The sequence below is a fragment of the Pristiophorus japonicus genome, chromosome 1, assembly GCF_044704955.1.
Source record: "Pristiophorus japonicus isolate sPriJap1 chromosome 1, sPriJap1.hap1, whole genome shotgun sequence".
Taxonomy (NCBI): domain Eukaryota; kingdom Metazoa; phylum Chordata; class Chondrichthyes; family Pristiophoridae; genus Pristiophorus; species Pristiophorus japonicus.
Window position 1 is genome coordinate 521,726,622 of NC_091977.1, and position 13,791 is coordinate 521,740,412.

Genomic DNA, 13,791 nt, shown 5'->3' on the forward strand with positions numbered 1-13,791 from the left:
TGATGGCCTCTAGTTATGCTTTTCCCCACAAGTGGAAACATTGGGCCCAAATTTCCCCACAAAGGTAAAACGGCACACCTCCAAGCCCCCCGCCGACATTGTAGAGCAAAAGCAGCAGCAAAAAAAATACTTGCACTTATGTCCGATTCTCGGGCTGTCTGTCGAGGTGGCGTGGTGCAGAACACAGAGAGGGGGCAGAGCTAGGTCCGTGCTGGCCGCACAGAACTGGCAGGGGGGGGCGGGGCCTGATCGGAGTGCCTGTGTAAGTGCCGGCAGCACACGCATGCGCGTTGCAGCGTTCGCACATGCTCAGTGGGGCATTAACATTGGCAATTGGCCATTTTTAAAGGGAGAACCTCACACTGGTGCCAAACCAGGTGCCACACAAAAGGTTACTGCAGAAGATAAAGGTACGCGGAGTCAGTGGAAATGTAATAGCATGGATAGAGAATTGGCTGGCGAACAGAAAGCAGAGAGTCGGGATAAATGGGTCCTTTTCGGGTTGGAAATCGGTGGTTAGTGGTGTGCCACAGGGATCGGTGCTGGGACCACAACTGTTTACAATATACATTGATGACCTGGAAGAGGGGACAGAGTGTAGTGTAACAAAATTTGCAGATGAGACAAAGATTAGTGGGAAAGCGGGTTGTGTAGAGGACACAGAGAGGCTGCAAAAAGATTTAGATAGGTTAAGCGAATGGGCTAAGGTTTGGCAGATGGAATACAATGTCGGAAAGTGTGAGGTCATCCACCTTGGGAAAAAAAACAGTAAAAGGGAATATTATTTGAATGGGGAGAAATTACAACATGCTGCGGTGCAGAGGGACCTGGGGGTCCTTGTGCATGAATCCCAAAAAGTTAGTTTGCATGTGCAGCAGATAATCAGGAAGGCGAATGGAATGTTGGCCTTCATTGCGAGAGGGATGGAGTACAAAAGCAGGGAGGTCCTTCTGCAACTGTATAGGGTATTGGTGAGGCCGCACCTGGAGTACTGTGTGCAGTTTTGGACACCTTACTTAAGGAAGGATATACTAGCTTTGGAGGGGGTACAGAGACGATTCACTAGGCTGATTCCGGAGATGAGGGGGGTTACCTTATGATGATAGATTGGGTAGACTGGGTCTTTACTCGTTAGAGTTCAGAAGGATGAGGGGTGATCTTATAGAAACATTTAAAATAATGAAAGGGATAGACAAGATAGAGGCAGAGAGGTTGTTTCCACTGGTCGGGGAGACTAGAACTAGGGGGCACAGCCTCAAAATACGGGGGAGCCAATTTAAAACCGAGTTGAGAAGGAATTTCTTCTCCCAGAGGGTTGTGAATCTGTGGAATTCTCTGGCCAAGGAAGCAGTTGAGGCTAGCTCATTGAATGTATTCAAGTCACAGATAGATAGATTTTTAACCAATAAGGGAATTAAGGGTTACGGGGAGCGGGCGGGTAAGTGGAGCTGAGTCCACGGCCAGATCAGCCATGACCTTGTTAAATGGCAGAGCAGGCTCGAGGGGCTAGATGGCCTACTCCTGTTCCTAATTCTTACGTTCTTATGTTGTTATATTCTTATGTTCACTGAGTTTTGGATGCCTGTTTGATGTTTTGAAAGCTATAGGAGTGCTGTTTGGAGTACTCTGCAAGAAATCAGCTGCTAAACCTCCACAAAGAGTGCTGCATAGGTGAGAAGCATTCATTGCTGCAAGCAAAGTAAGGATTTGTGTTTTGAAAAATCACTGAGTGTCAATTCTATAGAGCAATGCAACACCGTGCATCAAGAACGAAGAATTTCACGTATCACGAAGTGGAGGTACTAGTTAATGTAATCGAGGAAGGATGGCAGGAGCTGGATACGAGCAACAGAGGTCGCACAAAAGTGCCACCCAAAGAAATGAATAAACGCTGGAACAAAGTTGCAGAAGATTACTGCGCAGTGGTGAATACCACGAGAAATGGCAGGACCTTGGCCAAGCCGTTAGTGAAAGTAATATTTTCAGTTATCAATGGAATTGCATCTGTAAATGTGACCATCTGTATATGTCCCACCCAGCACAAAGACACCCTCTCTAACAGGTTATGTTTTCATCTTTGCAGAAGAAATTGGCCCACAACCAAAGGGAAAGAACTTGAACAGGAGGAGGTGTGCCAAATCTGCAGCCACTGACACCCTTGGAACAGAGGGTCGCTGCTTTGATGGGTCCTAGCTGGAAAAGAGCAATCAGTACTGCACAAGCTGGGCCCACACACAAGGGAGAGGCTAAGTACTGAAAATTACTCGTGGCCCTTCAAATCAACCTGCTGCCTGGCCTGCTACGTGTGAGCCTACTCATGCCACCCATCCTGCCCCCTCCTCTGCTGCTAACCATTTGACTGTTCTGTTATATTTTGCAGAACCTGATGGCAATCCTGAAGATACAGAAGAAGATTCAGACACGGGCGAGCCAGACCAACTTTGTAGGAGGGAGAGGGTGGCCATGGAGAGGTATGAAGGGGAGAATCTTGAACTTGCATTGCCAAGCACTTCCATGATTTCTGGTTCATCATTCCGTGGTTTGAGCGCGGCCCAGTCCCTGCATAGTGTTTTAGGTTCTGCTTCGACATTCTGTGGTTTCAGCTCATTCCAGTCCCTGCATAGTGGTTTAAGGTTTGGTCCGACATTGGATGCTTTCGAAAGTCTAGAGGTTGCAGGTTCCAGTGCTGTTGGAATGCAGTATGGATCACCAAGGAGCCCACCGTCCGAGGTTCCGGGTCCCAGTGCTGGGGGAATGCAGCATGGAACACCCAGGGCCCCACCGTCCCAGCCTGCAACTCCCAGTGCTGGTGGAATGCAGCCTGTAACACCCATGGCCACACCTTCCCAGCCTGCGCCTCACACTGGAGGGGTTCCGCTAGACAGACCCAGGGCGAGACCAAGGAGAAATGTACCACGCTGTCCTGAGCTGGAGGGTGCAACAGATGTGGCTCAGGTGATGGCACTGGGTATGGAGACCAATGAGCTTACCCGATCACTCGTGAACACCGTCAGTGGGGTGGGTGATGAGGTAATGGCACTGACGGCAGAAATAGCAATAATGACACGGGACATGAGGGAGGACATTTCAGAGGCAGCGGGAATGATAGCACAGACCATCAGGGACGGAATTTCAGAGGCAGCGGGAACGACGGCACAGGCCATCAGGGAGGTAGCTCCTGCAATAAGGGAACACAGCCAGGCCAATCCACGGCCATTCCCACGGCAATTCCCACACTAGTCTCTGTAGAGACCCAAGCCGTAAGCCCCCCCCCCACCAACCATCACATCCCCCCCGCCCCACCCACCCCCATGAAGCAGTGCACCTTCACCAAGATGTGGATCTGAGATGGGTGCAGCCTTTCTTTGCTGCTGTTGTTTTTGTTGTTGTTGTTGATTTTACTCTTGTAACTGTTTTCAAATGTAAATTGTTTTGTAAGTGATGTAACTTTACAAGACTAAAATTACCTTAGTTTTTAAGTGATCTTAGAGTGTAAGTTTTTTCTAATGGAAATTGTTTTGTAAGTCTTGTAACTTTACAAGTTTGTAAGTGACCTTAATATCTTTAAGTGATCTTAAAGAGTCATATTAAAGTACAGTTTGATTTAAAAATTATTTTATTACACTAAAGTGTAATCCTAAAATTTTCAATAAAATATTTTTTACATTGAAACTGAATCATGTTCCATTAACACATTTAGGAACAGCTGCAAAAAATAAACATGTCAAAGCAGAACAGTTGTCGCTGAGCCCTCATGCATCAGTAAAGCGTTTATGGATGAGCTGCTGGTGCAAGGCTTGAGCAAGCATTAAAGGAGCACGATGGTCCGCCCTCCTCCAACGTCGTGCTCTGCTTCAGGCACTTGCATGGTTTCCTGATCCTCGTCATCATCCTCCTCCTGCTCATCACCTGCATCTTCCACATCATTATCACCAAGCACTCTCACCGCAGCTGGTCGTCTTCTTCCACTATCAGCTGCTGCTGCCTCATGATGGCTAAGTTATGCAACATGCAGCACACAGCAGTGAAGTGACCGACCATCTATTGGGCTACAAATTCAGTTCTCAGCGAAAACTGTATAATTTTTGGCAAAATTACCATTATCGCTTCACTATCAAGCTGGAAATTCAACCCTTAATTTGCGCAGTGGTAAAAATCATCATTGCACGAGGATTTGTGGCCCAAACCGCGATCCTTGCCAACTTTAGTCCGAGGCCGATACCACTGCGAGTTGGGCCTTGGGAGGGTGGAAAAAACACCTAAAAATAAATTGGGGGAAAAAGAAATTCACAAAACGTTTACAAGACACTTATCTATTGAATCGCTGAAAAAGAATTAAAACATAAAAACTTTAACTTCGCTTTTTTGCAGGTCTCCATTCTGACCGTTGCTCCAAGGGCTGCAACGCAGCTTTTTACATATTTTTCGCGCAAAATACGGGTGCACGATAATGCTATTTCGTGTCTTGCACGGAGGCACTCGTCTCCCCGGTGGTATTCGAAAACCGCTGCTGCAAAGCGTCACCGAAATTCCCGCCGACCGGTTTTTCGCCAAATATGGTGAAATATCGCAAAAAGAATGTCGCAAAGTTTGCGAATTTCTAGCCCGATAATTACGTTTTGCACCCAAGCTATCACCTGTGTCAGTGGTCTGAGTCACAAACTTGACTGTCAGGCTGCTTCTGGAGCGGCTACTTTCTAGTGCTGCCACTGAAGGTTCATTTTTTTTTTTAAGACTGTCCTATCTCAAGTTCAACTTGCTACTGTCCAACCACTTCCCTTCTCATCTTCAACTGCCCAAGCTCTTCCCAGCCTGCCATGCTCTGTTGGCAACCTACTGATTTGTGGGAGCTTGCTGTGCCCAAACTGATTGTAGTCACTGATTGCAGCAATCACTTCAATCGTACTTCATTGGCCGTAAAGCGCTGTGGGACATCCTGAGGTTGTGAGAGGCGCGATATAAATGCAAGTTCTATCTCTTTCACAGAAAGGAGGGAACAATTGCAAGAAGATGCCAGCCCTGGCCATTCTCACATCTTTATTATCCTCTGGGCTTTTAAACCGGGGATAGAGATAGGCGATGTTGACAATACTGCAGTAATGAACTTGGCTCCTTCAACCACCACATACACAGAAATCTATTAACATGTTTCTTTAAAATATATTTTATTGATGTACAAATGCTGACGTGATTATTCAAAAATAAATCAAAACAATATAAAACTTAAAATAACCCAAATAATTATTGAAACATTTTATTAGAAAAACACAACATTCTCCCAACATTTGTTTTAGGTGGTATATAGTGACACTACAAGTCCCGGCCAGAATGGAGATGATTGGGTAATTTCCCCCACCAATCACACCTGGACACCACTTCTGTAAGTGACTGGGATTGATTTTACACACATTTGTATTATGTGACTATCCTCAACTCACTGTATTTTGCTGGGAAAATAATCCTGCTGTTATCAGGAAACTCTGCTTCAGTTTTGGTCATGAGTTCTTTTTGCTGTAGTTCATAGAAACTCTTTCAATAGACTGAGCTAAATAAATAGATGCTGTTTGCTGTAAAGTAGACTCTGCTTTCAGTGGCTAACTCCCATTTATTTTATTTTGTTCATCCACATATTTCCCTGCTAGAGGGTGGGAGAATAATTCATCACAGGCCTTTGTCAACGTTGCTAGGAGGTGCCCAACCACAAATTGGGTTGAATTGTCTATCAATGTTTACTCCTTTCCAATGAGGAAGGAAATCTGGCTTTTTTTCTTGCTATCCGCTTGACAGCCCAGCCTAGATAGGTAACTTGCCATTGGTTTAAATTGCTTTACTATCACCATATCACATAGCATGTCCACACAGCAACATGATACACCACCTTAAATACCAACAATGACAATTTTTGTACATAAAAACAAAAAGGTTAATCTTATTCACTATGAATTCATTTTTTTTCATTTTGTGGCCACCGGTTGTGAAAATGGAAGTCTATATTTTTCACATATTTTTCGTAAACACTTTTCATATTCTTTATTCAGTTTAGTAGATTCTTGCAGAGCATACTTTAAATCTTCAATTTCTTCAAAGAAACCCTATAATGCACATGCAAACATAAAATTAGTCAAAGAAATGTAATAATCAGGAAATCACATTAAAATGTATGACATAATATATTTATTGTACTTAATATGACGTGACCAAAAAGAAAAATCACTCCCAGATTGAAATGTCGGCTTAATACAGTTTTGGATATTCAATGGAAGTATATCTTGATACCACACAATCCTTGTTCCCACACAAAATGAATCGTAAATTATATTCTATTGGGATCAATGTGGGTTGGAATCTGATCAGAAGTGGTTAATAGTCAGGCAGTAAAGTATCATGTCCTGCTAAATACCACCCACCGAATCCAATGAAATCCAGGCTACTTATAGCCTAACAAGATTTATAGCAACAGCCGAACTACAAGGTGACTCATCGTTATTAGATTAGACACAGTATTAAACAGACGCTCAATGGTTCCTTATTTCCTCATCAAGGGAGTTAAGGGTTATGGGAAGCGGACAGGGACATGGAGTTGAGGCCAAGATCAGATCAGCCAGGATCTTATTGAATGGCAGAGCAGGCTCGAGGGGCCAAATGGCCTAATCCTGCTCCTATATCTTATGTTCTTACGTTATGTTCATTTATACCTTCAGAAAAGTAACTGCACAGAAGTTGCTTTTAAAAGTTTTTTTTTTCAGTTGAGAAACTTAGGTCCAAGGTGAAGGAATACAGAAAAAGTGGAAGAAAAGGTTAAGTCAGGAAGTAGTGATTAGATGATGGGTTTTAAAAGCAAAAGATTGTAGAAGAAGGGGAAGTAAAATGGCTAGTTGAGTAGATTGCAGGAGCGGTGGACACAGAGCAGGAAGTCCTATTCATTTAATCAGTGCAACCCACGAGCATGGACTGGTACAATGGACCTAAAATAAACTAACAGATGGGGAAGATAGCTCAACTAATGTCTACAGCAAGTCACTTGTGAAATATCAGTACCTTGTCTAGTCCAGCCAGCTCATTTTTCAGGCTTCTCTTCTCTTTTGTCAGTCTGTCCCTTTCTTTTTGCAGTCTTTCTATCTCGAACAGCAGCTCTGCAGAAAACCACAAGTATTAAACGTAAATTACAGGATTGAAAACGCAGAAGGTCTCAGCTGTTAAAACAGTCTGAAATGTTATTTGTCCACGGTAGAAACCCCTACTGGTGGTTGCTAGCATGTTGATTGTATTTTTTGTGTGAATTCCTTTTCTTAAATATTTTCCTCAGCTCTTTCTCTGGTATCTGCAAAACCCACACACCAAGTGAGAGCAAGACTCACTCTGATCATAAGAATTAGGAGCAGAAACCTGCTCCCCCATAACCCTTGACTCCCTTATCATTCAAAAATCTGTCCATCTCCACCTTAAATACATTCAATAACCCAGCCTCCACAGCTCTCTGGGGCAGAGAGTTCCAAAGATTCACAACTCTCTGAGCGAAGAAATTCCTCTTCATTTTCATTTTAAATGGGCGATCCCTTATTCTGAAACGATGCCACCTATGAAACATGAGAGCATCCCGGGACTGAGTCTCCCTCCGATCACCTCCTTGGTGCTTTGCTACGACAAAGTTGGTTGAGGTCAAGAACTTAGTAATGGGGAAAATTAAAATGGTATCCCACTTCAGTTTTTAAACTCTTTTTTTTGTCTTTTTGTACAAGGTGAAGGATATCAGAGCTGGCAGACAGAACCCAATGTCAACATCTGATACTTACAAGTTAGTTACAGAGGAACATTTTTCCCCAACAATGTGCCTTTAACAGCAACTTCAAAAAAGCAACATTTCCAATTTTCACACTGGATATCCTTACGGTCTGATTGAATTGGTTTGGATATTACATCCCATTTATGGACAGTTTTGTGTTTGGGATGCCCAGCCATTAGAAACTGGTTTCAAACTGTCCCAAAATGTTGTTTCTTTCAGGAGCCTTACCTCTGGCAGAAAGAAAGGGACTTTCATCCTTGCATTGTGTGCTGGATTCATCCAGACCCAAGGGAAGTGGACAGTATGCTAATTGAATGCACCACTCAAAAGTGGAAAAATAGGGACATACCGACAGATACATATAGAATCATAGACTAGTACAGCACAGAAGGAGGCCATTCGGCCCATCGAGTCAGCGCCAGTTCTTTCGTAGAGCAACCCAGTTAGTCTCACTTCCCCACTCTTTCCCCATGTCCCTTCAATTACCGTTGTTGATCAGGGAGAAATCATATAGAACTTTTCCTCAGGTTAAATAGTGGGATGGATTATGCACATGGTCTGCAGAAGTGGGCTTGTGGGGCCAAACGAACTTATTTCACTTCACCGTTTCTTGGTGCTTCCATAGAATGTAAGTACATCTGCAAGTTTGCATAAATTGCCCAGAGTACCTTCATAAAGGTTCAATTCAGCTGAATTTCCAGAAATGACTCAGTGGATTAACATGTTGCTAAGCCATATAGACCAGAACAGGTCCAAGGCTCGGTCCATGCTGAGTTATCTGATCACAGCCTGGGTGCCACAAATGGCACATTGCCTTTAAGGCTTGAGGGGGAAAAAAATTCTCAGCTAGCATTCCCATTCCCGATCACCAGTCAAATGACTCCCGTCAGAAAGTGTGGATGACATCAGGCGAGGTCAGGAGGAGGCCTTTGCCTGTGATACACCCTTTGCCCTCACAGTTGAAAAGTTTGCCAGCACTCTGTCCACACACAAGAACATAAGAATTAGGAGCAGGAGTAAGTCAAACGGCCCCTCGAGCCAGCTCCACCATTTAATAAGATCATGGCTGATCTTTGACCTCAACTCCACTTTCCCGCCCAATCCCCATATCCCTTGATTCCCCTAGAGTTCAAAAAATCGATCTATCTCAGCCTTGAATATACAACTATTCAGCATCCACAGCCCTTTGGGGCAGAGAACTCCAAAGGTTTGCAACACTCAGTGAAGAAAATCCTCCTCAACTCAGTCTTAAAACCCCCTTATCCTGAGACTGTGCCCCCTAGTTCTAGACTCTCCAGCTAGGGGAAAACAACCTCTCAGCATCTACCCTGTCAATCCGCCTCAGAATCCTATATGTTTTAATGAGATCACCTCTCATTCTTCTTAACCCCAGAGAGTATAGGCCGAGCGGGAGTGGGAGGTCAAGGCCCATAAAAAGGTCAGCAGCAGTTCGGGAGAAACCACAGGAGCCAGCTGGTGCAGGGACAAAAAGTAAAAAAAAAAACAAAAGCGTCACAGCCAAGCGGGTAAGTGATTGGCTGGTGGATTGGGGAGTATTTTTCTTTTTTTCAGTTGGAAATCTTTGGCATTGTTGTAAGTAGGATCTGCCAGTAAATATATGTGATTTTTATTATGTGAGGAGAGCCAGTTAATTAAATCTGCTGTTTGCTGAGTAGCGGCTGGGTGTGCTGTGCTAAGGTTTAGAGTTTATAGTTCGACTCGATAGTTGCGAGTGTAACTAGAGGGATGGCAGGGCAGCTCAGTCCCGTGGATTGCACATCCTGGGGCATGTGGGAAGTCCCGGGTGCTTCGCGCAGCCGGGGCGACCACGTGTGCAGGAGGTGTCTCCGGCTACACCAACTCGAGCTCCGTGTTTTGGAGCTCGAGCGGTGGCTGGGGTCACTGCGATGTATCCGCGAGACTGAGAGCTACGTGGATAACACGTTTCTAGAGGCGGTCACCCCGCAGCTTAAGAGTGTGCAGGCAGAGAGGGTTTGGGTGACCACCAGACAGAAGAGGAGGACTAGGCAGGTAGTCCCCCGAGTCCATCTTGCCCTCCAACCGGTATTCTGTTCGGTGGGGGCGATGGTGGCTCTGGGGAGTGCAGCCAGAGCCAAGTCCACAGCACCATGGGTGGCTCAGCTGCACAGGGGGGGAGGAGGAAGAAGAATGGAAGAGCTATAGTGGTAGGGGATTCGATAGTCAGGGGAGCAGACAGGCGTTTCTGCGGCCGCAGACGTGACTGCAGGATGGTATGTTGCCTCCCTGGTGCCAGGGTCAAGGATGTCACTGAGCGGCTGCAGGGCATTCTGGGGGGAGAGGGTGAACAGCCAGAGGTCGTGGTCCACATCAGTACCAATGACCTAGGTAGGAATAGGGATGAGGTCCTGCAGGCAGAGTTTAAGGAGCTAGGAGAAAGATTAAAAAGCAGGACCTCAAAAAGGTAGTAATCTCTGGATTACTCCCAGTGCCACGAGCTAGTGAGTATAGAAATAGGAGGATAGAGCAGGTGAATACGTGGCTGGAGAGATGGTGCAGGCAGGAGGGCTTTAGTTTCCTGAGGCATTGGGACCGATTCTGGGAGAGGTGGGACCTGTACAAGCCGAACGGGTTGCACCTCAACAGAGCCGGGACCAATGTCCTCCCTGGGGAGGGGTTTGCTAGTGCTGTTGGAGAGGGTTTAAACTAGCTTGGCAGGGGGATGGGAACCTGAAACTAGATTCAGTAGGGAGGGGAGTAAAGCTGGAATTAGAAAGCAAAAATAAAGAAAGTGAGTTTGAAGGAGAGAGGAAACAAGCAGGAAAAAAGGATAAAAAAAACAAACTTAAAGGCACTTTGTCTAAATACACGTAGCATTTGTAACAAAATAAATGAGTTGATGGCACAAATTGAGACAAATGGGTATGATCTGATAGTCATTACAGAGACGTGGTCGCAAGGTGACCAGGACTGGGAATTAAATATTCAGAGGTACTTGACAATCCGGAAGGACAGACAGAAAGGTGGGGTAGCTCTGTTGATAAAGGATGGAATCACTGCAATAGTAAGAAACGATATTGGCTCAAATGATAAGGGTGTTGAAACAGTTTGGGTGGAGATCAGGAACAATAAGGGGAAAAAGTCACCGGTGGGCGTAGTCTATAGGCCCCCTAACTAGCAAATCTGTTGGTCGGAACATAAACCAGGAAATAGTGGTGGCTTGTAAAAAGGGAAAAGCAATAATCATGGGTGATTTTTACCTCCATATTGATTGGACAAATCAAATTGGTCAGGGTAGCTTTGAGGAGGAGTTCATAGAGTGCATAAGGGACGGGTTCCTTGAGCAGTGCGTAATGGAACCAACCAGGGGGCAGGCTATCTTAGATCTGGTCCTGTTTAATGAGACAGGATTAATAAACAATCTCCTAGTAAAGGATCCCCTTGGAATGAGTGATCATAGCATGATTGAATTTGAAATTCAGATGGAGGGCGAGAAAGTTGGATCTCTAACCAGCGTACTAATCTTAAATAAAGGAGACTATGAAGGTATGAGGGCAAAGTTGGGTAAAGTGGACTGGGAAAATAGATTAAAGTGTAGGACGTTGATGAACAGTGGTGTACATTTAAGGAGATATTTCACAACTCTCAAGAAAAATATATTTCAGTGAGGAGGAAAAGGTGTAAGAGAAAAGATAGCCACCTGTGGCAAACTAAAGCAATATAGGACGGTATCCAATTAAAAACAAGGCCATACAAAGTGACCAAAACTAGTAGGAGGACAGAAGACTGGGAAGCTTTTAAAAGCCAGCAAAGAACGACTAAAAAAATGATTAAGAAAGGGAAGATAGACTATGAAAGTAAACTAATGCAAAATATAAAAACAGATAGCAAGAGTTTCTATAGATATATAAAAAGGAAAAGGGTGGCTAAAGTAAATGTTGGTCCCTTAGAGGAAGAGACCGGGGAATTAGTGATGGGGGCACGGAGATGGCAGAAACTCTGAACAAATACTTTATCAGTTTTTACGGTAGAGGACACTAAAAATATTCCGACAGTGGATAGTTTAGGGGCTATAGGGGAGGAAGAACTTAACACAATCACAATCACTAAGGAGGTGGTACTCAGTAAGATAATGGGACTAAAGGCAGATAAATCCCCTGGACCTGATGGCTTGCATCCTAAGGTCTTGAGAAGTAGCGGTAGGGATAGTAGATGCATTGGTTGTAATTTACCAAAATTCCCTGGGGAGGTTCTGGGGAGGTCCCAGCAGATTGAAAAATTGAAAATGTAACGCCCCTATTTAAAAAAGGAGGCAGACAAAAAGCAGAAAACTATAGACCAGTTAGCCTAACATCTGGACATTCGGTCAGGCAGAGTCAGCATGGATTATTGAAGCGAAGTTATGTTTGACAAATTTGCTGGAGTTCTTTAAGGATGTAACGAACAGGGTGGATAAAGGGAACCAGTGGATGTGGTGTATTTTGACTTCCAGAAGGCATTTGACAAGGTGCCACATAAAAGGTTACTGCACAAGATAAAAGTTCACGGGGTTGGGGGTAATATATTAGCATGGATAGAGGATTGGCTAACTAACAGAGGACTGAGAGTCGGGATAAATGATTCATTCTCTGGTTGGCAACCAGTAACTAGTGGGGTGCCGCAGGGATCAGTGCTGGGACCCCAACTATTTACAATCTATATTAACGACTTGGAAGAAGGGACTGAGTGTAATGTAGCCAAGTTTGCTGACGATACAAAGCTGGAAGGAAAAGCAATGTGTGAGGAGGACACAAAAAATCTGCAAAAGGACATAGACAGGCTAAGTGAGTGTGCAAAAATTTGGCAGATGGAGTATAATGTTGGGAAGTATGAGGTCATGCACTTTGGCAGAAAAAAATCAAAGAGCAAGTTATTATTTAAATGGAGAAAGATTGCAAAGTGCTGCAGTACAGCAGGACCTGGGGATACTTGTGCATGAAACACAAAAGGATAGTATGTAGGAATAGCAGGTGATCAGGAAGGCCAATGGTATCTTGGCCTTTATTGCAAAGGGGATGGAGTATAAAAGCAGGGAAGTCTTGCTACAGCTATATAAGGTATTGGTGAGGCCACACCTGGAATACTGCGCGCAGTTTTAGTTTCCATATTCACGAAAGGATATACTTGTTTAGAGGCAGTTCAGAGAAGGTTCACTAGATTGATTCCGGGGATGAGGGGCTTGACTTATGAGGAAAGGTTGAGTAGGTTGGGCATCTATTCATTGGAATTCAGAAGAATGAGAGGTGATCTTATGGAAACGTATAAGATTATGAGGGGGCTTGACAAGGTGGATGCAGAGAGGATGTTTCCACTGATGGGAGACTAGAACTAGAGGGCATGATCTTAGAATAAGGGGCCGCCCATTAAAAACATAGATGAGGAGAAATTTCTTCTCTCAGAGGGTTGTAAATCTGTGGAATTCGCTGCCTCAGAGAGCTGTAGAAGCCGGGACATTGAATAAATTTAAGACAGAAATAGACAGTTTCTTAAACGATAAAGGGATAAGGGGTTATGGGGAGTGGGCAGGGAAGTGGAGCTGAGTCCATGATCAGATCAACCACGATTTTATTGAATGGCGGAGCAGGCTCGACGGGCCTTATGGTCTACTCCTGTTCCTATTTCTTATGTTCTTATGTTTACTCAATCCCTCCTCATAAGGAACCCTCTGATCCCAGGAATGGCCACGTGAGCCAGTGCCTGTGGAACCAGTCGGTACTGCAACAACAACAACAGTTAACATCTGCAAGAGGGAAAAGATTCAGTTGAAGCCTCACCAATGTGAATGCAGTCAGGTGAGCAACCTTTCCTGCCAGCAGACCTGCGTTTGTGAGATGCAGAGCCCTGGTCTGGCGTTGGAGTCCTTTGCCTTCTCCCCATGGGAGTGTTTTCCAGTTGCTGAATTCGTTGCTTTGATGTCACAAGCTGTAGTTCTAACTCGTGAACATCCACCTGGAAGATGTGAACAAGAGTGAGGAGCCAAAACATGTGTT

General features: G+C 44.6%; 1 protein-coding gene across 2 annotated transcripts in view; it reads right to left on the minus strand.

Moving 5' to 3' along the window:
• Positions 1–5,148: 5,148 nt before the first annotated feature.
• The window catches only part of LOC139277611 (centrosomal protein of 290 kDa-like), a 55,138-nt gene continuing 46,495 nt past the window's right edge, over positions 5,149–13,791 (minus strand). For both annotated transcript variants that reach the window (XM_070896316.1, XM_070896305.1), the window contains exons 5-7: positions 13,576–13,750; positions 7,039–7,133; positions 5,149–6,092 (exon numbers count right to left, since the gene is read on the minus strand). In XM_070896316.1, the coding sequence (XP_070752417.1) occupies positions 5,955–6,092; positions 7,039–7,133; positions 13,576–13,750 (408 nt within the window). In that variant the 3' untranslated portion in view covers positions 5,149–5,954. The remainder of the gene's footprint in view (positions 6,093–7,038; positions 7,134–13,575; positions 13,751–13,791) is intronic.